General features: G+C 38.1%; 2 protein-coding genes and 2 long non-coding RNA genes across 7 annotated transcripts; 2 read left to right on the forward strand and 2 right to left on the reverse strand.

The window, feature by feature from the left end:
* Positions 1 to 7605: 7605 nt before the first annotated feature.
* On the reverse strand, positions 7606 to 10521 carry LOC131002014 (uncharacterized). Its single transcript, XR_009094101.1, has 3 exons — positions 10050 to 10521; positions 8558 to 8633; positions 7606 to 7954 (listed from the first exon to the last, which is right to left on the reverse strand). It is a non-coding gene; the product is annotated as an uncharacterized LOC131002014 (long non-coding RNA).
* Positions 10522 to 15189: 4668 nt separating this feature from the next.
* On the reverse strand, positions 15190 to 18105 carry LOC131002015 (uncharacterized). The gene is made up of 3 exons (XR_009094102.1): positions 17634 to 18105; positions 16142 to 16217; positions 15190 to 15538 (listed from the first exon to the last, which is right to left on the reverse strand). It is a non-coding gene; the product is annotated as an uncharacterized LOC131002015 (long non-coding RNA).
* A 1075-nt stretch (positions 18106 to 19180) lies between these two features.
* On the forward strand, positions 19181 to 24085 carry LOC130998223 (protein trichome birefringence-like 33). The gene is made up of 7 exons (XM_057923652.1): positions 19181 to 19450; positions 20031 to 20262; positions 20348 to 20564; positions 21390 to 21561; positions 21813 to 21982; positions 22159 to 22317; positions 23678 to 24085. Exons 1-7 carry the CDS (start codon positions 19181 to 19183, stop codon positions 24009 to 24011), a joined length of 1554 nt encoding a protein of 517 aa, XP_057779635.1. The 3' UTR covers positions 24012 to 24085.
* Positions 24086 to 24360: 275 nt separating this feature from the next.
* Positions 24361 to 27086, forward strand: LOC131002016 (uncharacterized). 4 transcript variants are annotated; one of them, XM_057928694.1, is made up of 8 exons: positions 24361 to 24908; positions 25007 to 25209; positions 25779 to 25839; positions 25916 to 26116; positions 26193 to 26300; positions 26389 to 26458; positions 26531 to 26638; positions 26794 to 27084. In XM_057928694.1, the coding sequence occupies exons 4-8, from the start codon at positions 26034 to 26036 to the stop codon at positions 26800 to 26802; spliced, it is 378 nt and encodes a 125-aa protein (XP_057784677.1). In that variant the 5' UTR covers positions 24361 to 24908; positions 25007 to 25209; positions 25779 to 25839; positions 25916 to 26033; the 3' UTR covers positions 26803 to 27084. The 4 variants fall into 4 exon arrangements, with proteins under 4 accessions (XP_057784677.1, XP_057784676.1, XP_057784674.1 ...); XM_057928693.1 differs by having other exon boundaries at positions 26722 to 27080; XM_057928691.1 differs by having other exon boundaries at positions 26531 to 27086.
* Positions 27087 to 27921: the final 835 nt, after the last annotated feature.

Raw genomic sequence — 27921 nt, forward strand, 5'->3', positions numbered from 1 at the left:
GCAAAAGTAAAGTGGATTTATCCCTATCTCTTTCAATGCACATGCCCAAGATTTTCTTTGCATCTCCAAGATTTTTCATATCAAAACTCTCACATAAACATTTCTGAACATGCTCAATAGTTTTCAGACAAGGTCTAAGTATCAGCATATCATCCACATACAAGAGCAAGTAAACAGGAGTACCAAATTTCATGTAGTACAGACAATGATCAAACTTACTCCTTGTAAAGTTCATGCTTTTCATGCATTGGTCAAATTTAAGGTTCCATTGCCTTGGGGATTGTTTCAAACCATATAAAGATTTTTTCAAAAGGCACACATGATTTGGAAAGTTTATTTCAACAAAACCCTCAGGTTGCTTCATGTAAATGTTATTTTCTAAGTCACCATGCAGGAAAGCAGTTGTAACATCCATTTGCTTTAATTCCCAATTGAAATGAGCACACAAAGAAAGCATAATTCTGACAGTGGTGAACTTCACAACAGGAGCAAAGATTTCATCATAATCAACACCTTCCTTTTAAGTGAAACCTTTAGCAACCAATCTAGCTTTGTATCTAACATGGTCCACCTCATTCTTTATCTTAAACAGCCACTTACACTCAACCAAAGAACAATTATCAGGTTTTTCAACAAGAATCCAAGTATTATTGTCATGCAGTGAGTTCATTTCAGATTCCATAGCAGCATACCATTTTTCTAGCAAAGGCACAGAGGGAGATCTGTTTATCAAGTATACAGCAGTCATAAGGGCTTCACCCCAAAAATGTTTTGACAAACCAGAGCCAACTAGAAGACTTCTTACTCTCTCTAGAAGAGTTCTGTTCATCCTTTCTACAACTCCATTCTGTTGAGGAGTGTATGGGACTGACTTATGTCTTGTAATACCAGACTCAGAGCACCATTTATCCATAACATTATTGCAAAATTCTAGCCCATTATCAGTTCTGATGCATTTAATTCTTTTCTTAGTCTGATTCTGAATTTGAAAACCCAAGTTTTTCTAGAAAAAACATCTATCACAGACAAGAAATAAGAATTTCCACCATGGGTGGGCACCTTTGCAGGGCCCCAAACATCAACATGAAGATACTCAAGGATTTCTGTACTAACATGTTCTCTGGGGTATGGTTTGGACACAGGGAATGCAGACTTATGATGCTTGCCCATCACACAAGGTTCACAGAATTGCATGCTTGAGTCTTTATCCTTACCAAATGCACCAATTTTTCTTAAGATTTCTAGACCTTTGTTACTCATGTGACCTAGCCTAGTATGCCACAATGCAGTCTTGTCATCATGCACCAAATTAATCACAGATGGAGCCACAGATTCAGCTTGGACAGCATACAAGTCACCTTTTCTAGGAGCAGTAAAGAAGAGTTTGGAGTCTTTTTCAAATTGAAACCTCAGATAGTTTACAGACCCATCAAGCATTTTATTAGCAATCTTTGAAACAGATAAGAGACTGAACTTCAAGTTAGGCACATATCTGACTTCATTCAAGGTCAACAAACTTCCATTTTCAAATTTCAGACAAACATCTCCTTTTCCCAAAATATCACACTTTTGACCATCAGCTAAAGCCACATGACCAGAATTGACAGACTCCAGATTGTGAAACATGTGTTTGAAAGGTGTGACATGAAATGTGCAGCCAGAGTCAATCAACCAATCATTTGATTTTACAGATTTAGACACATCATTGGAGTAATTAATGTACTGAAAATCAAGTTCATGCACCATGTAGACACTATCTTCCTCATAGACATTATTAGCATCCTGCTTTGGCTCATTAGGGACAAAATCTCTATTCTTCTTAGGCATTTTGCACCTATTGATGAAGTGACCAGGCTTACCACAGTTCCAACAAACTTTTCTAGGCTTTTGATCAGTATTTTGGTTTCTGTTCTGATTAGGAGCAAAATTAGGCCTTTTCTCTTCTCTTTGTCTTTCATTAGTAATATGTTTAACATCATTGGAAGACTGACCCTTATTGAAGCTGTGATTAGAGGTTCTATGATTATTTTTGTTCACAAACATCACATCACCATGCAGAGATTTTGGTTTCTGAAACTTTAGTTCACTTTCTTTAGCTTTTAGTCCATTCACAATCATATCACATGTTACTTTAGACCCTCCATACTTCAAAGCAGATTTGACTTCAGAAAATGACTCAGGAATTGAACCCAACAAAATTTGAGGAGCATATTTTTCAATATTATCATCTCTAGCAAGTTTCAAATCTTGAAGTAACTTATTAAAATCATCCATGTTAGAATCAACATCTTTGGAGGAGTCCATTTGAAAAGACATAAACTGATTTTGCAAAGACCATGCAAGGGTTTCAGAAGATGCAGAATATAAGGTGGTCAGATCATCCCATAAATCTTTAGCATTTTTATGATGAGACACCTTTCTTACCACAGAGCTACTCAAGTTTAACAGGATAGTTGCCCTTGCATTATCATTCAGGTCCCTCAATTTTTCATCAGCAGTATTTTCATCATATCTGTTCACAATAGCCTTATTAACCTTTTCTTTTACAAGGATACATTCAATCTTGGTTTTCCAGTCCTGGAAGTCATCCCTACCATTAAAGGGAATCATATGCACAGTATTCATGATGAATGCAGCACTTGGACAAGCAGAGCACAAGGTAAATTAGTCACACAACAAAAATGGTCAAGAAGACCACAGGAGACCACAACTGAAGTTGCAGAGCAGTGGAGAGCCCAGTTCTCAGCACAGTTTGAACTGTGGAGCAAGGAGTCACACTGGTCACCTCAGGGGCTCCAACAATGACTATCTCAGTCAAAAGGAGGACAAAAAACTCTCAATCTGAGAGAGTTTTACCAGATACACAGTATCACCAAAGCAGACAGAACGCAGCAACAGGGTATACAAGAAAGCACACACAACCACACTAGATAAACCCTTCTCTCTCTTGCTTTCCAGGATACTCGCACTAGGAGACTTCTCTAAAGAAGAATCCAGACGAACTGGACCAAGGCAAGAGAGATCTCACTTGGCTTGGAATACCAAGGGTTTATCGAGATGTAGAACAACAAGCGGAAGCACAAGAAAGTACAGGATCGAAAGATACCAGAAACTCAGTAAGCAAAAGCAAGCAAATTTACCAGAGCCGCCTTCCCAGGAAGGGGAGAGGTCGGTCTTACCTTGTTCCTTGCTCGTCGGGAGAGAGAATGGCGCAGCCAAGGGGCGGCGGGGTGGGTAAGATGTGTTCGGAGGGTGCCCTGGCTAGGTCACCGTGGCTCTGATACCACTGTTGGGTATCTTCGCCTAGCCAGGGTTACACCTCTTGTTTCCCGAACCTCCTGTCTTCCCCACTTCGTGCTCAAGCACTTAACTCTTCGTCTTCTGTTCCTTCTTCCTCTTCTGCTTAAGATCTGCACAATAAGAGAAAGAAAAAGAGTAAAAGTGATACAAGGAAAAGAAGATAAAGAAAAGAGAATTCAGAGAGGGGAAAAGGTGTCCTCGGGACACGGTGGGGCTCAGATTTTCCCCAGAACTCGGCAACCCTTCCGGCAGCAGTTCGATCAAGGCCAAAGTGACGGATATGGAGCAGCTTCTCAGATCTCAGCAGAGCCACCAATAGCAGGAGCCAAGTACAGAACTCCGGTGACTCAGATCTACTCAGGTAACCACCAAACAGGGCTCCAGTGGTCAGGAAAGCCCGGTGATACCTCCACTCACACAGGGAATCCCGTACTATCAAAGAAACAACACTTGAAAGGAATAGCAGAGCCTTTCTCACTTTGATAATAACGGTTATTCCAACATGAGTGAGCATCAGGGATTTAAGGAGAGCAACAGCAACGGTAGGGTGAAACGCCATTGAAGGCGCTGGAGAAACCAAGGCAAAAGGGCGGTGGAAGGTAGAGGAGTCGAGGGGTCAGAGAGAGAGAGAGGATTAGGGTTAGATGGAGCGGCGCAGAGTGAAAAGTGAGAGAGAGAGTGGGGCTGGGTGGGGTATATCCGAAGGAGTAGTGGGCTAGGGTTTGGGAATGGGCTGGGAGAATTGAGTGGGCTCGGTTCTGGGCTTAAGTGATGGCCCAGAAAAAGAAAGAGTAGATAAATGAGAAATGGGCCAACCTCACATTTTCCAACAATCAAATACTACATAATAAGCAGCTGAAGTTTGTCAAACTCAAACATGACAATATTTTTCTAGAAATATTATAAATTAGCAAAATCGACCAATTTGTAGACAATAGAAGCTCTCGTATTGTATTATCTAGATCTATATATGTAGGGAAGAACCCATAGACCACTTAATCCTTATAGTTTCAAAACAAACTATCAGTGCAACCATCTCTCTATTGTAACAATAGTTTATTGAGGTTTAGCTCTCTATCAATCAATCATCAGTCTCGTTTTTCTCAAGTTTTTTATTAGCCTACCAATAACTAAGATATTTCAAAAGCAAGCATGTGTTTCTAGGGAAAACAAAGAAAGAATAAAATGCAATCAATATTTTAAAATAAATCAAGGAGACCAACATAATCAACAACATAGGTAAATAAAGATCTTCAATATTAAGAGGAGTAAACCTACTATTTTATTGCCAATGTATCCAAAAACCCCGTAAATATCTTTTTATGAGGGCTAATAGGTTGAGCTCTCTTGTTGAAATTCAGAAGTATGCTCCCTTTATTTGAGTTTATTGCCCAAAGATTAGGTAAGTCATTTGGACCCCCACTTTTCTTTGATGAACGTACCAATCACATGTAAGTAAAATTTCTTTCTAAGTTTCAAACACATTCCATAATTGTATGTAAAATTTCTTTCTAAGACTTGATTACATTGTTCTCCATTAGATTGTTGACTAAATTCTGGCTGCAATTGTTGCACGCTTGTTGGTTCCTCATATTCTTATGTTTCATTGGTACTTTGCTACTCGTATTCCTGTATCTCTTCCTTATCTTATAATTTATGGTTCATTTATCAGCTTCAAATTAGAAGCAAATAAATTATTTTATGACATGTAAGCAAGTAGTGGCCCTGCCCACCCGTAGTTTTGGTCGGGCTGGACTAGGAGTTCTAAGGCCCAAAAAAATTGGGCCTATTTGGCCCGATCCATGCGGCCCATCGGGTCATGCGGGCCACGGGCCAAAAAGCCCGCTGAGCTTTCAAACCAAATTAACTCGTTAGTTCTGATAACACTCTTGTTTCCATGGTTTTTAGTGTTCATAAGATGCTAATTTTATAGGAAATTGAGTGTTTGATGATTATTTTGTGCTTAAATTGCTTTATTTTGTGAAATATGTTACTTATTCGTACTTTGATGAATTTTACAGAAATATGTAGTCTGAATTTGGACCGGTGGTCTTAATAAAAGTTATAGTTCGTAGGCATAAACGGTTCGCAAATCGGAGTTTGTACGAGAAAGATATGACCGAAATAAGAAAGTCGCGTGCAACAATGAATAGTGCCTGACGGGAATTTCCAAATTTTCGGAATTTTGCGGGATTTTATCAGTATTTTTGAGTTCTACACTGTAATTATCTCTTGTGCCTATATATAGGTCTTCTTTTGACCTATTTAGGGTTCCCAACTTTATTTCTTAGTTTTATAGCTTTTATTTTTCATTACTTTCTAGTTTTTAGAACTTTGATCGAATTTCTGCAAGGATTGAAGATTCAAGATTGTTCATCAGTTTTATTTAGAGTTTTATTTAATTCAATTTTTACAATTGCATTCTTTTTAATTATATTTATGTTTTATTTTGCTATGTCTGGCTAGTTTTCTTAATCTGAACATATTGTTTATACATAGTTGATTAAATATGTGTGTTTGACTTATTGATATCATTTTGCCCTCCAGCTTGTGATCCATGATTCCTGGTACTTATTATCTTGTGAATTATCTGATCAATAGTTTACATGTCTAGCTGTTCAGTTTGAGTCTTGAATGCGATAATTGGTCAGTCGATTCATGAATAATGCATGATATAGTGTTAGCCTTGAATCTTGAATGTGACATGTGAAGCTATAAGAAGTTATTCTTTGTGTCTTGTTGGGAGTTAATTTATTCCTTTGAGTCTTGAAAGTGATAAGGGATTTATTGATCTACGTTCGTAAGTGTTCGTTTGAGAAGCTTATGAATAGTATTGTGATCTTTCATTAGGGCTGGATTAAATTGGTAATTGAATCAATAGATTGAATGCATGTGATTAATTAACGATAGTACATCTCTAGGGTCAGAGTTGTTTATTATTTGATTTGTTTTCTGTTTTTAATTGCTTTGTGTTATTTTAAATTTCAAGTCATCAATCATTATTCTATTGCCTGTTAAAGTTTAATTTGAGAGTACTTAGAGTATTTCGATTATCAGTATCTGAGGATACGATACTTGACTTACTAATTATGCTATGATTACACTGTGTTAGTTGCAGTATTTTTATTGCTAAAAAAAATAGTGATCAAGTTCTCATGTATGAGTCTGATCGAATTTCCAAGAGTCCAAGACTAATTAGGATTTAAATCATTTAAATAGTGGTTTATTTTCAACTTTTTTTTTGCCTAATCAATAATTAATTCATTTCTAATTCTATCTACCTACCTAATTAAGCTTCAATAAGTAAAAGAAACAAAACCCTACCTCTCATTCCTAATACTAACTTCTTTTTCTTTACTTTACTTTTTTAATTTTAGAAATGCAAGAGCTGGAGAAAATACAGGTGTCAAATGAAGATTCAAGCACTTGATTTTATATATGTAATATGGAGAATCGGGGATTCGAGAGTTGAAGACTTTAAATTTATTTATTGTCGTTTTGTTTTGGAACTAAATAAAGGCTTGTGCTTGTGGATGTGTTCTTGGATTGTCTTTTAATAATTTATAGTGTTTGGAGACTTCAAATGTTTGTGTCACTCTTGTCTTATTATTTTCGCTATTTTAGGTGTATTTATATGTTATTAGCAGGTCTAATAAAGTTGAATATTTGTGATAATTTCTGTCCATTTTCAGCCTAATCTAACCCTATTTTCTGTGATAATAGAATGTAAGGCTGAAACCTCTTCACTAGAGCATAAAATCAGCTCACTTCACAAAATTAATACTCCCTCCGTACCACTCCAATAGGCTCATTTTCCTTTTTGGGATGTCCCACTCCGATAGGCTCATTTTCCTTTTTGGGTAAAAAAGTTGTACTTAATTGGTGTGGACCACACCACTTTACTACCACTTTCCTACTAAAAAGTAAGTTTTCTTAATCTCTGTGCCCAAAAGAAGTGAGCCTATTGGAGTGGGACGGAGGGAGTAGCAAACAATCACATAAAGCTCGAGGGCAACAAGTTACTTGTAGCTAGCAAATTGTAGAAGGATCCTGTGAAAAATATAGACAAATTATATTCATTAAGATGATATCCAAAGTTGCACAATAAAGGCTAGAAAATTCCACCTTCAAAAACACAATATAAAATTTGAAATAAGCATCATATCTCTGCATAAATACAGAAACACTATTGATAGTCAATGGTAATCATATTTTAGTTGATGGATCATGAATGCAAATAAATTTTCTGTAACGACCCGACTTCTCCAAGGCAAAAAGAAATAGGAAAATAATTGAAGAACTTAATTGAGCTGAATAAAATTTATAATTTACCCATTAAATCGGGTATGCATATCTAAAGAGATAAGATGAAAGGAGATAAAATGAAAGGCATTAAGAGATGCTAATCAAATGACAATATTCGAACTCAGGATCGCATAGGTTTAGTTTCGTGACTCTGATCATAATCAATGATAGCTCCATTAATAGAAATATGGGTTAAGAGTCTAAGCCCAACAAGATAATATTATACCACACAATAGAAATTCTCAATTTAGGGGATGGAGGATGAGGTGACAAGATAGTTATTAGCGGAAGCAAAAGGCATCGTGGACCCCTAGCCTCAGCTCAGCCTCGTCTGCACCAACTGATCAACCTGAAAACATTTGAAAATAATTTGGGCTGAGTACTAATGTACTCAGTGGGCACAAGTTTCTGAAATATTTTATGAAATGAGAAGGCAGTTTATCCAATATCACAATCATGACTTAGAAGTTTTTAAAAATAGAAATCCACTTCTAAGCATGACAAAACTTTTCTTCATTAAGTGGCGCGCCATGTACGTTCGATTGTTACTCACTTTCTCCCTACATTCACTGATCTCGGGACGCACCCAGTCAGATCTAAAATCTATTATTGATCTCGGGATGCACCCGGTCGGAATCAATAACCTTAACTGTGCTCCGGATAACCTCCTGTCAAGCACCGTGCTCCGGATAACCTCCTGTCAAGCACCCACCCTTATAACGTTCTAAATCTGTTAGTGCACGATGGCGATCAACCCATCGAGCCACTAACCCTGTGTACACAATCCTCATTTAGCGTGTTAGGCCAAATGAGAATCTCGATCGATGCTTAAGTGAGCCTTAAACAATTACAGAACGCACATAAAAACATTTATATTGGATAAACGAGTAACTTTCATGAAATATCAGAGCTTATATAACTCAAGATACATTGTATGTAAAATAAAGCCCACCTGAATAGGCAAAGCCTGTAGTTTAATCGTAAACCTGTCACGGGAAAGCAATGCTAAACCTCCTGATCCTCAAAGCCTACAAAAAATCTATTCTTAATAGGTCTATTGGTGCTATTCTAACTTCTAAATAAAAATGGGAAAATCACTAACTATTGATACACTTTGCCCGAATTAATAATCTCTTTAAGTGAATTTATAAACTTTTAATACATAATTAGTAATTTTAAAATATAATTAATAATATTAAATTTAAGACTTATAAAATAATTAATAATTTCAAAGAAATACCAAACCTTAATCTTGGGAGAAATTAATAAAATTTATTAAACCATTTACAGACCCAAAATAATAATTATGTCAAAGAAAATAATTTGAGGAAAAGCCTACAATGACTTAATAAGGCCCAAGCATAATAAATAAATTGAGCCTATAAGTTTTACTTATTAAACAACAGCCTATTTAGAAATAAAAATCGGCCCATTAGCTAAATTAAAGCCCAAATATAGCTTAAAGCCCAATTTGAAAAAGAAATCAAATTAAAACAAGAGATAGGAAATAACCTCTCACTTTCTCTCTCTCTCTAATCGGTTCTCCCCCTCTCCCTCTCTATCTCTCTCTTTCTCCCTCAAAACCACCGCCCTTCCCTCTCTTGGCCGGACGGCCATCGGCTTCTGCCGCCGCCGCTCCAAGTCCGGCGGAATCATCGCCGCAAACCACCTCCGGTCGTCCCTCTCTCACCACCTCCCATCCGCCTCTCTCTTTCTCTCTCTAAAACTTCTCTTTTTCTCTCTCAAAGCCACCGCCTCTTCTCCCTCCACAGATCCGCCGCCGTCGCCCTCTCACTCTCTCCTCCGCCCTCTCTCCCCGGCCGGCGAACTCGCTCGGAGCCACTCCCCCATTCGTCTCCCTCGCGTGAATCGGACCGGCAACAGCAGCTGCCTTCGCCTTCCCCGTACGGGAGCAGCGTCGCCGCCTCCCGTTTCTCCAGATCCGGCGACGTCGCCGCCTCCGCTCCGTCTGCCAGCAACACAACAGCAGCAGTGGCGCCGCCGCCGTGGCAGACGCCCCGCTCAGCCACCTTGCTCCGACTCCGTCTGCCTTGGCCGGCGGGCTGCTACAACGCATGCAGCGCCGGCAGCCGCGGCCTTGACAGCCGGGCGTCGAGCTCGGACAGCCCGCACCCGTCTCCCTCTCGTCTCTCACACTCAACAAGGCAACGAAAAGAAAATTCTCAGATTTAGGAAGATTTGATTTTTGAGTGATCTGTTTCTGAAATCTTTTAGAAAAACAAAGTCTCTTGCTTGCTCTTATTCAGAAATGTAAGAAAAATATGCACTTGATTTCTGTTCTTGCTTTTGTTCTTCGTTCATTTGAATAATCGTGAAATGAAATAAAGTAATAATGTAGAGGTGTTTTTGGGAGTCCTATGTCTGTTCTTCTGTCAAAGTCTAGGAATGAGAGCAAAGAAAAATGATTTGGGGAGAAGATGAACCTGGTGCAGAGTTCTTCTTGAATATGTTGCTGTGTTTGTTCGCAGCTGCAGAGATGGGAGCATGTGGATGGAAAATATTTGTGGTTGAAGGGTATACTTAAATGGAGGTGGAGGGAGGTTGCTTATAGGCTGAATTGCCAAGATTTAGAGACAATATGAAATTTGATACTGCAGAATTTTTGGGGAAGAGGGAAGATTTGATACAGCAGAATTTTTGGGAAAATGGAGAATGTTTCAGTTCGCAAACTGCTACACACACGTCCCAATTTCTCCTATTGATCTCCTAATCTTGGGCTATTAATGGGTTCACAAATTTTGGGCTGCAAGCCCACAAAAATAAATGTATAAATATATAATTAAAAACATAAATAAATAATAGATAAAAATGAAAAATGCTTGAAAATATTTCACATATACCTTAGCAACGAGCTCAACGTCTTTGATCGATAAAATAGTAATGAACTACAATTTATGAAATTTCTTTGAAGTATTATAAGTTACATAAAAAAAACATCGGACGTGTATCAATAGTATACTAATTTAAGGATTTTTTTTTTATTCCTCATGTAAAAGTCGGGATGTCACATACCACCCTCCTTAAAAAAAAAATTCGTCCTCGAAATTTACAAGCCGTAGCAATCTAACTCGGGGTATTGAGCTTACAACTTTTCTTCTAGTTCTCACTTCGCTTTTTCTACACCATGGTGGTGCCAAAGTACTAACCGAGGGATTTTGCTCGTTTCTTAAGACTTGGATCTTTCGATCAAGCATCGGGATTGGCTTATCTCCATAGTTCAGGTGTTGGGCTAGAACTACTTCGTCATGCTTTACTGCGTGTTTTGGATCAGCACGTACTTTCGTAATGTTGAAACATGAAACACATTGTGCACGTTCAAATTGCTAGGTGGCAGTACCAACATATAAGCTACGAGTCCCATTCTATCTAGAATCTCGAAAGGTCCTATATAGCGGGGTCGCAATTTAGCTATTCTTTCAAAACGGATAACTCTTTTTGTTGGGGAAATTTCGAGAAAGACTCGGTTCCCGGCATCGAATTCCATTTCAGTGCGTCGTGTGTGACTTTTCTCTATCTTATGTTTCTTTAATCCTCTGCTTAATCTGGTCGACTTCCTCAATCATCCACTGAACTAATCCCGGTCTCAACAGTTTTCGTTCACCTGCTTCTTCCCAGTAAAGTGGTGATCTGCATTTACGTCCATATAGTGCTTCGTAAGGTTATGCCAATCGTTGACTGGTAGCTGTCATTATGGGCGAACTCCACGGGGGGTAGCAGGTCCTCCCAATTTTCTTTCCCCTTGTCTGCAATAGTTGCTCAAAGCATGTATTTCAATACTCCAATAATCCATTCAGATTGACCGTCCGTTTGGGGGTGGTAGGTTGTGTCGAAGTTCAGTGTGGTGCTCATCGTTTCCTGTAAGCTCCTCCAAAATCTAACTGTGAATTTGGAATCACGATAAGATGTGATTGACTCAGGTATACCGTCAAGACGTGCAATTTCTTTAACATATAGCTTTGGAAGCTTCTCTTATCCGAAAGTCATTTGTATGTGGAGAAAATGCGCTGATCTTGGTAAGCCCACCACAAAATCCATGTTGATATATTCTCATTTCCATTCAGGAATAGGTAATTGTTGCAGCATTCCATACGACCTTTGATGCACAGCTTTAACTTGTTGACAGGTGTGACATCGCTGCACAAACGACGCTACATCCCTTTTATTTTCTCTCCATAAGAAAATTTGCTTCAACCCCGGTACATCTTTGTGTTGCCTAGATGTGCAACGTAAGGAGTATCATGAGCCTCCCTCAAAATCTCGTTCTTCAACTTTTCCTTGTATGACACGCACAATCTTTTACCAACCGTTAGTGCATTATCCTTGTCTTCAGAGAATCCCTTAGTTTCATTCGTTCTTGCCGCAAGACGTGTCTTCTCTAAGAACCAATCTCACCTTTGTGCTTGCACAATTCTTAGAAAGCTTCTGACCTCGTGGCGCTCGTCGGTGTTCTCTATTCTTTGACGACCTCTACTTTGGCCGGATCCACTATAATTCCTTTGACTGAAACAAGGTGCCCGAGAAACATCACTTCGCTCAGCCAGAATTCACATTTGCTAAACTTGGCACATAATCATTCTGCTCGTAAGGTTTCTAGCACTATGCGCAGGTGCTCCTCGTGTTGTTCCTTTATTTTTGAGTATATGAAGACGTCATCGATAAAAACCAAAACGAATTTGTCCAAGAATTGGTGAAAAACTCAATTCATCGAATCCATGAACACAGTCGGTGCATTGGTTAAACCAAAAGGCACCACTGTGAATTCATAATGCCCGTACCGAGTTTGAAATGTTGTCTTGGGGATATCTTCCTTTCTTATCTTAAGCTGGTGATAGCTAGACCTAAGATCTATCCTGGAAAATACGTCTGCTCCATTCGGTTGGTCGAACAAATCATCGATCCTGGGAAGGGGGTACTTATTCCATATCGTGAGCTTGTTGAGTTCTCGGTAGTCAATACACATCCTCAACGAACCACCTTTCTTTTTGACGAACAAAACTGGTGCTCTCCATGGCGACACACTAGGTCGCATAGAACCTAAGTCTAACAACTCCGGCAGTTGTGTTTTCAGTTCTTATAGTTCTGGTGGGGCCATTATGTATGGCGCCTTGGACACAGGTGCAGCTCCAGGTTCCAAATAAATTGTAAATTCCAATTGTCGATCAGGTGGTAAATCGAGACATTTTTCGGGAAAAACATCTCTGAAATCTTGAACCACTGGAACTTCTTTGATCGTTTTTCTTTGATTCTGGTTCTCTTGTTAAACTAACTAAGAAAAGTCTGACATTCTTCTTTCCTCATTAGCTTGGTAGCAATGACTCGGTCGTGAGAGCTCTGCTCAGTGTTTGTGCATAGGCGAGACCTCCATAACTTGCTAGGGAAATTGATATCTCATGGCACATTCGAACCTGAACTTCTCCGCGCGGTTCTCATAAGTATAGATAGGAGTGGAGCGTATCGTGTCAGTCGGTTGAAAGTCCTTTCATACTCAGTTACCGTTTCAGCCCTCTGCCTCAGGTTCCAGAACTCGCTTTATTTTCTCCGTTGGTAACATCCTGGTGGGTACCTCTCAGATAACTCTGCCAAAATAATCCCCGGTGAAATTCTCCCATTGTTTTGATCCACTTCTCGGCATTCATAGGATCGCCTAAACCGTCAAGCCTAGGTGGCTTCTCTTTGCAAAATCCTTTTATCTACTAAATGGTCTTGTGCTACTTGTGGTGCAACCTCATTAGGGAAATTCCTCGTCGTCATCCACGCTCTCTTATTGCATATCCATTGTGTGGTTAAAGGTTCGATCGGTTATACGTCCTAACAATACCGTGTGTGAATCAATTATAAGAATGGCGTGTTATGAGAAAGCAAATTTGAACAACACGCATCAGGTATGAATAAATTACTTGTATATTTGCCTCAAAAGAGGACTTTCATAATATTCAAAATGATAGTGCATCTCAAAAGGGCTTTTGATTAACACGATTGAAGAATGTCGGATCTAGATTAATCATAAGAACTAGGCGTGTTATGAGGAAGAAAATTTTGAATAACACGTGTTGAAGTACAAACAAAATACTTATGTATCATATGCCTCAAAAGAGGACTTTCAATATAATGAATACGATAGTATACTCCAAGTGTTTCTTTGGAATACATAAGCATAATATGAGAATTTATTAAAAGAATTGAGGTTCTAGGTAAGGTCTGAGTTAGATGTATAAGAGTTCGACCTTACAATCAAAAGGTTTGGTGATTATGTCAAAAGAAACGTGATTCCACACAACTGGTACCGCCACTAATCTAATAACATATGCAGACAATTGCTCTCTCGTGAATTTCTTGTGATAGCTTCCTCAATATTGTTCTTATTATCTCCTTACGATGTCAAAGGCCTTGGCTTGGTGCTCTTGGTCAGCTGCGGAAAATCGTTGATCACAATTCTTAGGCATGTGTTGCTTGTCCCTATATTCCATTAATTAGAAAGGTGCCGCACGAGCCTCGTTGATGATTCGATATCTAATACTCTTCCATGCGCGCATCTATTCAAAACACGAAAATCTCCCAAAATTCCTTGAAGAAAACATCTAGGTTCTTGATGCAGTCATGGAACTTCTCTTCATATTGTTCTTGCAGGTACAATGGAGTCCAATGCTTGCAGAATTTCTCGCCTTGTTTGTCTGTCTATAAAGAAAGACCAATGACATTCAAACGGAAATAGCGCGAAGCTAGATCTAACCAAGTTTCTCTGTTCTGTGGGCATCATAGGTATTCTGAGAGCATTCTATGTTCATCAAGGTTCTATTCTTCGTCATTCTAAAGTTCTCTAGGCAAAAGTATAGTTCATATGGATTGAAATCCTATCATAGCATTAGTTAGAGCACCTCTAACTATGAGGCAAAGCATACTCTTATAAGTTCATAACTTTGTTGACTATTGAGTCAACCTACTTATAATCATCAGGTCAAAAAGGTCATAAATATCCGAGGTCAACAAATAAGGTCACTTATGCCATCTGAAATATTACTCAACATGCATGAAGTTAAAAATCATAACATAACTTTAATCATAAACGATTCATAGAATCAAAACATAAACAACAATTCTTTTCTCTTTCAAACATGCTTATGTGAGCTCAAAGAGACTCGTCATAATATACTTGTTCTGAAAATAGATCATGTGGGCTCAGAGAGTCCCATCATGATTACATACTTTGCTTCTTGAAAGGACTCGTTGGTCCAGAAATCACACTTTTCTTTCTTTGCATAAACAATATCTCCTTGCATATGTGGAATCATTCAAGTATTTCACATGATAATCATTTGCGCGCACTTTCTTGAAGCAAAATCATTTATTTGAAAATTTTGAAAACGTACCTTTGTTGATCAGGCAGTGAGACGGTGAGCTGAGGGTTGCAGGAACGCTTAGAAGTCTAGAGGTATTATTCTAGACTCGAAATAATTCACCTAGCGGTAATCAGAGACACGAAAGGAAACTTATGCTCTGATACCACTTGTAACGACCCGACTTCTCCAAGGCAAAAAGAAATAGGAAAATAATTGAAGAACTTAATTGAGCTGAATAAAATTTATAATTTACCCATTAAATCGGGTATGCATATCTAAAGAGATAAGATGAAAGGAGATAAAATGAAAGGCATTAAGAGATGCTAATCAAATGACAATATTCGAACTCAGGATCGCATAGGTTTAGTTTCGTGACTCTGATCATAATCAATGATAGCTCCATTAATAGAAATATGGGTTAAGAGTCTAAGCCCAACAAGATAATATTATACCACACAATAGAAATTCTCAATTTAGGGGATGGAGGATGAGGTGACAAGATAGTTATTAGCGGAAGCAAAAGGCATCGTGGACCCCTAGCCTCAGCTCAGCCTCGTCTGCACCAACTGATCAACCTGAAAACATTTGAAAATAATTTGGGCTGAGTACTAATGTACTCAGTGGGCACAAGTTTCTGAAATATTTTATGAAATGAGAAGGCAGTTTATCCAATATCACAATCATGACTTAGAAGGTTTTAAAAATAGAAATCCACTTCTAAGCATGACAAAACTTTTCTTCATTAAGTGGCGCGCCATGTACGTTCGATTGTTACTCACTTTCTCCCTACATTCACTGATCTCGGGACGCACCCAGTCAGATCTAAAATCTATTATTGATCTCGGGATGCACCCGGTCGGAATCAATAACCTTAACTGTGCTCCGGATAACCTCCTGTCAAGCACCGTGCTCCGGATAACCTCCTGTCAAGCACCCACCCTTATAACGTTCTAAATCTGTTAGTGCACGATGGCGATCAACCCATCGAGCCACTAACCCTGTGTACACAATCCTCATTTAGCGTGTTAGGCCAAATGAGAATCTCGATCGATGCTTAAGTGAGCCTTAAACAATTACAGAACGCACATAAAAACATTTATATTGGATAAACGAGTAACTTTCATGAAATATCAGAGCTTATATAACTCAAGATACATTGTATGTAAAATAAAGCCCACCTGAATAGGCAAAGCCTGTAGTTTAATCGTAAACCTGTCACGGGAAAGCAATGCTAAACCTCCTGATCCTCAAAGCCTACAAAAAATCTATTCTTAATAGGTCTATTGGTGCTATTCTAACTTCTAAATAAAAATGGGAAAATCACTAACTATTGATACACTTTGCCCGAATTAATAATCTCTTTAAGTGAATTTATAAACTTTTAATACATAATTAGTAATTTTAAAATATAATTAATAATATTAAATTTAAGACTTATAAAATAATTAATAATTTCAAAGAAATACCAAACCTTAATCTTGGGAGAAATTAATAAAATTTATTAAACCATTTACAGACCCAAAATAATAATTATGTCAAAGAAAATAATTTGAGGAAAAGCCTACAATGACTTAATAAGGCCCAAGCATAATAAATAAATTGAGCCTATAAGTTTTACTTATTAAACAACAGCCTATTTAGAAATAAAAATCGGCCCATTAGCTAAATTAAAGCCCAAATATAACTTAAAGCCCAATTTGAAAAAGAAATCAAATTAAAACAAGAGATAGGAAATAACCTCTCACTTTCTCTCTCTCTCTAATCGGTTCTCCCCCTCTCCCTCTCTATCTCTCTCTTTCTCCCTCAAAACCACCGCCCTTCCCTCTCTTGGCCGGACGGCCATCGGCTTCTGCCGCCGCCGCTCCAAGTCCGGCGGAATCATCGCCGCAAACCACCTCCGGTCGTCCCTCTCTCACCACCTCCCATCCGCCTCTCTCTTTCTCTCTCTAAAACTTCTCTTTTTCTCTCTCAAAGCCACCGCCTCTTCTCCCTCCACAGATCCGCCGCCGTCGCCCTCTCACTCTCTCCTCCGCCCTCTCTCCCCGGCCGGCGAACTCGCTCGGAGCCACTCCCCCATTCGTCTCCCTCGCGTGAATCGGACCGGCAACAGCAGCTGCCTTCGCCTTCCCCGTACGGGAGCAGCGTCGCCGCCTCCCGTTTCTCCAGATCCGGCGACGTCGCCGCCTCCGCTCCGTCTGCCAGCAACACAACAGCAGCAGTGGCGCCGCCGCCGTGGCAGACGCCCCGCTCAGCCACCTTGCTCCGACTCCGTCTGCCTTGGCCGGCGGGCTGCTACAACGCATGCAGCGCCGGCAGCCGCGGCCTTGACAGCCGGGCGTCGAGCTCGGACAGCCCGCACCCGTCTCCCTCTCGTCTCTCACACTCAACAAGGCAACGAAAAGAAAATTCTCAGATTTAGGAAGATTTGATTTTTGAGTGATCTGTTTCTGAAATCTTTTAGAAAAACAAAGTCTCTTGCTTGCTCTTATTCAGAAATGTAAGAAAAATATGCACTTGATTTCTGTTCTTGCTTTTGTTCTTCGTTCATTTGAATAATCGTGAAATGAAATAAAGTAATAATGTAGAGGTGTTTTTGGGAGTCCTATGTCTGTTCTTCTGTCAAAGTCTAGGAATGAGAGCAAAGAAAAATGATTTGGGGAGAAGATGAACCTGGTGCAGAGTTCTTCTTGAATATGTTGCTGTGTTTGTTCGCAGCTGCAGAGATGGGAGCATGTGGATGGAAAATATTTGTGGTTGAAGGGTATACTTAAATGGAGGTGGAGGGAGGTTGCTTATAGGCTGAATTGCCAAGATTTAGAGACAATATGAAATTTGATACTGCAGAATTTTTGGGGAAGAGGGAAGATTTGATACAGCAGAATTTTTGGGAAAATGGAGAATGTTTCAGTTCGCAAACTGCTACACACACGTCCCAATTTCTCCTATTGATCTCCTAATCTTGGGCTATTAATGGGTTCACAAATTTTGGGCTGCAAGCCCACAAAAATAAATGTATAAATATATAATTAAAAACATAAATAAATAATAGATAAAAATGAAAAATGCTTGAAAATATTTCACATATACCTTAGCAACGAGCTCAACGTCTTTGATCGATAAAATAGTAATGAACTACAATTTATGAAATTTCTTTGAAGTATTATAAGTTACATAAAAAAAACATCGGACGTGTATCAATAGTATACTAATTTAAGGATTTTTTTTTTATTCCTCATGTAAAAGTCGGGATGTCACATTTTCTTACTTCATCAAAATCCATCCGAAATTAATAAGGGTTTTTTTGTTGTATCATGTTCTTCTCAGGCTTACTTTGAATGCCAACAATGGTTCTTGAATGGCCATCATGTTGGAAGGACAGTGGCCTGGTGGGAAATTCTCATCCTAAATTAAGATTGTCCTATACATATTCAAATTAAAAAATCATCATCATAATAAAGGTACCTAAAGTCCCCCAGGATTTTTATGTTAACGACAGAATTTACTTACCACTTCTCACTAAGAACAACACAATGATGGCCTGATCTATTAGCACTTCTACTAGAGAAGTAATTCCAAACCCATGACCAAGAAGTGGTGAAAAAGTGAAAAGTAAGTGATGGGTACAGTCCTAAATAGGTACTCCCTCCGTCCCGCTATTAACGACACGTTTCTTTTTGGCACGGGTATTAAGGAGAAGAATTGTATTAGCAGAAAAGTTGTAGGGATCACATGTTTAATGTTATTGTTAATTAATTTTAAATATTGTTAATAAAATAACTCTCTTCTTCATCAACACCTCTTCTTCATCAACACCGGCGAGGCCGACGCCGCTGCCTTCCCTTCGCCTCGTCAGATCTCAACCCAAGCCTCGCCGGCATTTTACTGGATGTGGCCGACACATAGAAGCCCACACCAACCCTCACATTTACAGAATTCCGGCGACACAAACCCAAACTTAACCCTTCCTCCGTCGAAAACCCAATTCCCACCTTTCCTCCGTCGACTGCCACCTAGATCCCTCCACCATCCAAACCATCTCCCACCGTTTCTACAAACTCAACACAAACAATAGGAAACCCATATCCCTTCACGCAAGCCGACTCAACACAAACAATAGGAAACCCAGATTCCTCCATCGGAACCGAATCTCCAGGAATCAGCAAGGATTTAAACCCCCCCTAAATGTCATCTTTGGGTGCAGAGAAAGAAAATGGAGGATGGAGAATAGAGGCGGTGTGCAGATCTCACCACCGATCGTGGAGGAGGTGGGAGCGCGGAGGCGGAACACCAGTGGAAGAGAGAGGGAGCAGAGCTGCGGTGACCGCTGGCTCTGCATGCGCCGCCGCAGCTCGCAGCGGCCGCCGCGAACAATAGAGAAAAGGAGATCGAGAGTGAGCGCAAAGAGAGGGCAGTGGAGGAGGGTGGGTGGATGCGGAGGCGCCGCGCCGTCGCCGTGGAGGAGGAGAGGCGACAAGGGTGTAGCAGTTGTGAGAGAGAGAGAGAGAAAGAGAGAGAGTAATTATCGGGACGGAGGGAGGGAGTAGTTATTAAATTAGGCTTTTAATTAGGCTTTTAATTAACATTAATCACTCCCTTATTTTTTTCCAAAATAGGAAACGTGCCATCAATAGCGGGACAACCCAAAATGGAAAACTTGTGAATTGCATATTTTACCCCTATTATATATTTATTATTATATTTATAAAATATAAATCTATTTTGATGTACATTTATTTGTCACCCAAATCTATAAAGAATACTTTATATCTATAGCTATTGATAAGGCATATAAATAAATATATACATCCAATAAATTATCTAATAAAAGTAATGAATTCATAGATTTTTTTAAATAATAGATTACCAATTAAAATAACATTAATTACACGTACAACGTACGTTCTTTCTGCTAGTAATTTATAAATGTGACAAAACAATTAAAAAGGAAAGTGTGCCAAAATGACTTGAACGGAGAAGGTAACAAAGTAGGAGTATCGCATTTTTATCCGAACAAGGAAATAAGTTATTTCCAATGATTCGAACCTCTATTATTCCTATAAATAATAGAGGTCTATGTTGATTCCTCTCTCAACGAAAGAAGAAGAAGAAGAAATGAAGAAAACAATAGTAGGAAACATTGTTATGAAGCCTTCGCCATCACCTTCGTCTTCCTCCATCCTTTCTCCTTCCCTCTTATTAGCCCTCATTTTATCGGCCGTCGTGATTTACAGCTCCGGCTTCTGCTACATCTCTCGTCTATACGATCATCACCCGCCCATTCCACTAGCTGTTCACTTCAGTAAAATTAAACTTGTTTTCTTTTTGCCTTTCTCTCCATATGTGTGTGTGTGTTGTGTTTGTTTTTGATGATTTGTTGGTGTTAGAGATGAAGACGAGAGAAAGACTGCCTTTCGCGATCGGGGAGGGTGACGGAAATTGTGATATGTTCGGCGGGAGGTGGGTCCGGGACTACGATCAGCCGCCGTACGAGGAATCCGACTGTCCGTACATCGGCGGCCAGCTGACGTGTCTCGGCCACGGCCGCCCTGATAAGGACTACCGCTACTGGAGATGGCAACCTAATGCTTGTTCTCTCCCTAGGTGCCAAATTAAAAAACATGCTTACTTTCTCATTATGTATGGATATATAATTCTATATTCACCAATTTCTTTTTAGAGGCAAAAATTAGCTTAAATATAAATAGTAGCCACTAATTGAAAAATATACTAATAATTTAAAATTTGAAGTCCCCAGGGGACACCAAGCGGTGCCACCTCCTGCGTGTGAACAGTGAGGTCCCGGGTTCAAACCCCACTGCTCCCCCTCCCCAACTCCCCCAAGTAAAAAAAAAAAATTATTTTAAATTTGAAAAGAATTCAAGGGTCTTGCACATACGAAAATTAAAGGTTCACGAGATTGCATAAATCTTTGATTTTCGCATAATCATGATTTTTTTTTTTTACAATTTCATTAAAGGTAAAATAGTCTATTTATACAAAAAAAAGTGGCTAAAATTTCTAAATTTGTAAATTTATTGCTAGTATTTGTATTTTGGCTAAGAAAAATGGCTATCTTTTACTGTTGCCATTTCTTTTTATGTTTAGTAACTAACAAAATTCAGCGTTTTGTTTTGGGGGTTTAACGTTTCTTAATCATTGGTATTTTGCTTCATTCGTCTGCGAGGTAATTTTGAGGTGAATCAAAATGTCAATCCACATAAATGGATATTTTATAGATAAAATAGTTAATATAACATGTATGGCAATGCCCATGATCAAATCTTTGTGTGGCGAATTTGGTCATTATACTTCCAAATGGAAATTCGGGATTGATTTCTATATCTTTTGATCGTTAACTTTATTATAAGAAGAAATATATATATACTGCAGTTTGCAAGTAATAATGATGAAGAATATTTGTTACAGTTTTAACGCAACATTGATGCTGGAAGAGCTTAGAGGAAAGAGAATGATATTTGTGGGTGATTCTCTATTTAGAGGCCAATTCACCTCATTGGTTTGTCTTCTTCACCGAGTCATACCTCCACATGCTCAATCTATGGAAACCATTCATTCCTTAACTATTTTCACAGCCAAGGTCACTTTTTTTTTCTTCTTCCTTACATTTTTACAAATAGTTCCGTTTATCTTGCTTAATAAATTTTGCCCTTGCAAATTTATACATAGTTGAATGTTTCTTGTGATTGTTGATATATCGTAATTATATCTCATCAAGTAATTTCATTACAATGCAGTTATTTGTTTCTTTCCCATGATAACCACTTATTGCATAATAAATTAAATAGAAGCCAATAAAGATAGATTGATTATTATGGTAATAATAATCAGGATTATAATGCAACAATAGAGTTCTATTGGATGCCATTTTTGGTGGAGTCGAACGCAGATGACCCGAAAATGCACAAGGTGGATCACAGAATTATCAGAAATGCCCCCATTGGGAGGCATGGCCAATACTGGAAAGGAGCAGACATAATCCTCTTCAACACTTACATTTGGTGGGTCCAGGGCGTCCATATATTATTGTACGTCACTCCACATACTACCAAGAGTTAATGTTTACTATATTAAGATGACTATGTTATTAGCCTACTCTAATTATTAATTTAACACATGCATCGTCAAATTATTTATACACACAAATTAAGTGTGTGTTTTGGTTTTGGCGATGAAGGAGAGGGTCTTTGGAGGATGAGGCGAAGGAAACGGTAAAGGTATCAATGGAGGATGGGTATCGCGTGGCGCTGAAGATGCTGATAAGATGGATAAACGAGAACATTGATCCCAACAAAACAAGGCTCTTTTTTGTGGGCTTGTCAGCTACGCATCAACGGTAATTCATAATCCATGCTTTACAATTATCATTTATTTTATTCATTAATTCCGCTTATATGGCTCTATTTCTCACTTCACATTATTAGGAAGCAGTGGCGGAGCCAGGAATTAATTTGGGAGGGGGCTGAACTTACACGGGGGTTCGGGGGCGGTAGCCCCCGAGAATTTTTTTTTGGACATTCTGTATATTTAAGGCATTATTTTATTAAAAGACAAGCATAATAGTAATAATAAAGAACAACATTTTCATAGATTATATAATTTATATATATAACAAATTAGTTTCAATACATTACAAATTTTTTTGGGACATTCTGTATTTTTAAAGCATTTTTTATTAAAAGACGAGTATAATAGTAATTATAAAGAACAACATTTTCATATACTATATAGTTTTAATATATTAAAAATTAATTTCAATACATTACAAACTTTTTTTTGTCATTTTGTACATTTTAGGCATTTTTTTATTAATAGACAAGCATAATAACAATAATAACGAACAATATTTTCATAAATTATATATTTTCAATAAATTACAGGCTAGAATCAATAATAATAAAAGGCAAGCATAGTAATAAAAGCAAACAAATTTTTTTTGGGCATTCCATCCATTTTAGGCATTTTCTATTAAAAGACAAGCATAATAGTGATAATAATGTATAATATTTTTATAAATTATATAGTTTTAAATAACACAATTATCCTTAAATTAATTATAAATGGAAGAATATAACAAGCTAATTAACTTTTGTAAAACAAATTTCTTTTATAATATAAACATATATCTATATATATATATATATATATATATATACTAAAAAAAATTGAAAATTTGGGAGGGGGCTTCAGCCCCCCCTAGCCCCCCCCTGGCTACGCCCCTGTTAGGAAGCGTAATCAACTTGAGCCCAAACAAATATTTCAAAATTTAAGTTATTAATTAACGCTTGCTAAAAGATAGTCGAGCTAATATAGCGGCATTTAAAAAATATAGGAGTTTTTTTTTTCAATGTGTTAATGTATATAGTAGATATTCACTATTCTGAAGCAAATTCGCACATAGCTAGGCGAGATTGAATCCAAGACCTTTAACAAACGAGAATCCTTATAAGTACCTCAATTTTTTCACTTGAGCTAGGCCTCATTAGCTAAAAAATATAGGAGTATCATTAATTATATATTTGCATTGTCATAGTTGACCATATGATATATTTCATCATTTATTAAAAAAAAAATCTAATTTCGTGTATATATATAAAGTTAATACAAACATAAATAAAATTAAAACGATGCATTATTTTTGGTGATTGTGTTGTACTACCTCGTATACTGATTAATGTGTACGTATATGGATGAAGGAGCTCAAAATGGGGAGGAGCTCCGAAGGGAAACTGCTACAACGAAACAGCGATGATCGAGGATGGTAGGTATATGGGAGTGGAAAGAAGCTTGTTTCCCATAATCGAAGAAGAATTGAGCAAGTCTGCAGTTCCGATCACATTCCTGAACATCAGTGAGGTGACGAGCCGACGCAAGGATGCCCACACCTCCATCTATAAAGCTTATCGCCGCCCCTTAACGCCCACCCAGCGCGCAAATCCCATCCCCTACGCTGATTGCATACACTGGTGCTTGCCTGGAGTTCAAGACGTTTGGAACCACCTCTTCTTTGCTAAGCTCTTCTTTCCTTGACATTTTCTTCTTCTTTTTCACAGAACAACTTTTTAATTTACCTAGTTTTAATTATATATTCACATTTTGTGACCTTCTGAATTCCTCAACAAGACATCAACTCTATCAAGTCACCAATTTTTTATTTGGTATTCACTACAACAAAAATTGAAATAGAAACCACTAAAAAGAAACCGGTTTTTGCTTAAAATCGGTTTCGTAGCTTGAAAAACCGGTTTAGTAGGTACAACCGGTTTCTATTTAAAAAAAGTGCGCTAATAGAAACCGGTTTTTCATTACCGGTTTCTTTATTGCGGTGTCGTAGTTACATTATGACACCGGTTTTAATTAAACATATTAAACCGTTTTTAAACCGGTTTTAAAGGCTTTTTCATAATTTAAAAAAAAAAAAAATGAAAAGAGAAAAAATCAGTTTGATCGTTCAAACACATTAGCCCTAATTAACCCCAAATGCGCCGCGCCTACCACCTTCTTCCCAAATCTGCCACCTATCTTCTTCTTCCCAAATCTGCCGCCTACGATCTCTCCGGCGCCGACTCACCCCGACCAACGCCACTCGTTCCTTGCGCCGCCGCCGTCGTATCAACAGTCAACGCAGCCACGAACCACGTCCTCTGTCGCCTCTCTCCAGTCATAAAATCGTAGGTTTCCTCGCCGCCGCCGCCGCCACAATCTCCGCCGGTCAGCAAGCAACGAAAAACGACGCTACTCTGAGTGTTTTTCTGATCCCCTTAGCGCCATACTTCGCCGCTGCTTTGAGCTGCTGCTGTACTCCAGAAACGACGCTGCTGTCAAGTTTTCTCCGGTCGCCGCCACGCTGCTCTGGTTTACCTTGCTGTACGGCAGCACGTGCATTGCTCTTCCGGTCTGTTCTCGACTTAGCCGCTGCTCCTTGAGGTTAGTTTTATGTGTAGCTTGTTTCATCCGAGTATAATTATTTGTTTGTAAAGCAACGGAAAACGACGCTACTCTGAGTGTTTTTCTGATCCCCTTAGCGCCATACTTCGCCGCTGCTTTGAGCTGCTGCTGTACTCCAGAAACGATGCTGCTGTCAAGCTTTCTCCGGTGGCTGCCACGCTGCTCTGGTTTACCTTGCTGTACACCAGACGAGGCAGGAGCAGAATTAGCTGCTTCAATCGGAGGGCAGCACGTGCACTGCTCTTCCGGTCTGTTCTCGACTTAGCCGCTGCTCCTTGAGGTTAGTTTTATGTTTAGCTTGATTTCTTTATTAATTACAAACAGAAAATTAGTTTTATGCTGCACTACAATCTTGTTTCATCAGAGTATAATTATGCTGCACACACACACATTCTCGGTTGCTTTGCTGTTCTTGAATTTAATTCCAGGAAAGTGACATAGCAGACCCTAAAGAGAAAACTCTAGCTTTACTTGACTGCGTGAATATGAACATAACAAGTAGTACTAATACTTATAGCATCAACTTTGTATTTAATTGTCCTAGTTGAAAAGTTGAAAGCTATTCTTATTTGCCAACTCTAATCAAGAGAGCTAAACCAGCTACATTTCCATAAAGTATTTCAATAATTCGTGTGTGTATATTATGTATTGCGTGTTTGTGTGTGTGGGGCTAATGCTATCAAAAAGCTTGGCCCCTCCCATCACAAATGTGGATAAGAAATGATACAGTGGTTCTTGAGCTTGAAAATTATCATTCAAACTTTTATTCTTGTTAAATATTCTCGACTTGAATGATATGAACACGGAGATGTTCGACTATTCCGTGCATCTTACATGTAAATCTTGAAGATGTTGAGCCTTTCTGCCGCTTGAAGCCAATTTCATATACGTGCATTGCTATCTATATATGGTAAGTAATTGATTATATATTTATAGTATGTTTCCAATTTAAATTATATTTGATTAATTTTGTCTTTTCTGCGTAGGCTCTTGTTCGGTAAGGTGAAGAAGCTAGACAAGGCCAATAAGTTTAGATTTGTTGATCCTTACAACATAGGACATGTACCATCCACTAAAAAGGATACAAAATCGATCAATGAAAGAATGGAACGAAGAGCACAAGATTTAGCAAATCGACTTGTTGGTACATTGTCCAATCAATTTGTATTGGTTCCATGTAATGTGGAGTAAGTAAAAACTTATATATTATTTTCCAATGTTTAATACTTGCATGCACTCATTATTTGTCGTGATTACATTTAGTGAGCATTGGATTCTTACTGTGATCGACCCGCACAAGGAGGAGATTGGTATATTGGACCCATTTTATAGTGGTATTCATGATAGTACTTGGAAAAAAGTTATTGAATGGTAAGTCATTGTTGTTTTACTATTTCTTACTATGTATTTTATAATTTATTAGTCCTTGAATTAAATTCTTTATGTCTCATATATGAAGGGCGTTAAAGATGTTCAATGCCACGATGCAGAGGAAAGGAAGAAAGACACTAAACTGGTCAATACCTAAGGTATGTAACTTCATAAAAATAAAATAAATGATAAGGAATAAACTTTTCATTAACAATTTAATTTGAATGTAGGTTCCTAAACAACCTGACAACTCTCAGTGTGGTTTTTATGTCATGAGATATATGAAAGATATTATTGAGTCTGCTAATTTTGAGAGGATTAGCTCGCTGCAATTATTGGTACGTAATTATTATAATTATATCTTGTTGAACATATTTGATGGTTTGCCATATTCTTATGGGGCATATCTATTACTTTACAGTTCAATAGCAAAAGTTATTCTAGTGTGGAGATTGATGAAGTGCGGAGGGAGTGGGCTGATTGTGTTTTGTAGGTAATATGATCAAAGCTAACTTGGATGCAAAGAGGAAAGAAGACCATATTTAGTTTTTGAAAAATTGAGGCTTCAAGAACATTTGATTTTGAGAGTTGATATTAGATTTTGTCTTCCTAGAAACTTGATATTAGACTTTCTATTGTTATATTGATAGTTGAAACTTGGTGCGAGACATTGGAGATGATTGTAACGTACATTGGTGCTAATTGATTGTGTAATTCGATATTTGTTGTTATTAGTTATATATAATTTTATTTAAAAAACTGTTTTTATAGGGCCTACAAAATGTATTTAAAAATTATTTTTTTTCCTTTAATTTAGCTACGAAACCGGTTATAAACAGGTTTCTATAAGTGACTTCTTTGCGGTTTCTTTTATGGTAACAAACACCATTAATTGTTGTGCTAATAGAAACCGGTTATAAATCGGTTTCTAATCTATCTACGAAACCGGTTTATAACCGGTTTCTATCAGCGCCCACTTATAGCGGTGTCTATTACCGCAAAAGACACCGCTAAAAAGTCACGCTAATAGAAACCGGTTTTAAACCGGTGTCATAAGTACTTACGAAACCGGTTAATAACCGGTTTCTATTAGCGCATTTTTTAAGACACTTATAACACCGGTGCCTACGAAACCGGTCATTTTAGTACATAGAAACCGGTCATTCTATCAGCATTTTTGTTGTAGTGATTACAAAACTTTAAATCAACAATCAAAGTGTTCTACAAAAAGAGTAATGTGTTCTTCATCAAAATCATTCAAATCAATATTTGATTCAGAAATGAGGTGGAAACCCTCTAAATTGACATTATCAAAGGATATCAAGAATTTACACTTTCCCAAGTCCAAAGGAGATCAAAATTCAAAAAGGCCTACTTCCCTCTAAAGATTTCGAGAAATTCAAACAACACTCAAAAGTATTCGAATATTAAGATTGCCACACGTGCACAAACATATTCAATCCATAAATTTTGCATTTGTACGTACTTTTGTATTTCATAAAATCAAATACATAAAATTTGTGTTTATAAATTTCGACATTGATGGATGAGGATCAACTGTCATGATCTCATAGAAATAATATTTCAAAAAAATATCTCATGCATATTCAATAACATAACT

Source organism: Salvia miltiorrhiza, chromosome 8 (assembly GCF_028751815.1).
Source record: "Salvia miltiorrhiza cultivar Shanhuang (shh) chromosome 8, IMPLAD_Smil_shh, whole genome shotgun sequence".
NCBI lineage: Eukaryota > Viridiplantae > Streptophyta > Magnoliopsida > Lamiales > Lamiaceae > Salvia > Salvia miltiorrhiza.

Bases quoted from the DNA above. Each gene is read 5' to 3' on its own strand.
- LOC130998223 (XM_057923652.1), top strand. From the start codon at position 19,181: ATGGAGAATAGAGGCGGTGTGCAGATCTCACCACCGATCGTGGAGGAG. The intron at 20,565-21,389 runs GTGCCAAATTAA...TATTTGTTACAG, and splicing joins AATGCTTGTTCTCTCCCTAG to TTTTAACGCAACATTGATGC. The intron at 21,983-22,158 runs GTGGGTCCAGGG...TTGGCGATGAAG, and splicing joins CTCTTCAACACTTACATTTG to GAGAGGGTCTTTGGAGGATG.
- LOC131002016 (XM_057928691.1), top strand. From the start codon at position 26,034: ATGGAACGAAGAGCACAAGATTTAGCAAATCGACTTGTTGGTACATTG. The intron at 26,117-26,192 runs GTAAGTAAAAAC...GATTACATTTAG, and splicing joins TTGGTTCCATGTAATGTGGA to TGAGCATTGGATTCTTACTG. The intron at 26,301-26,388 runs GTAAGTCATTGT...TCATATATGAAG, and splicing joins TGGAAAAAAGTTATTGAATG to GGCGTTAAAGATGTTCAATG.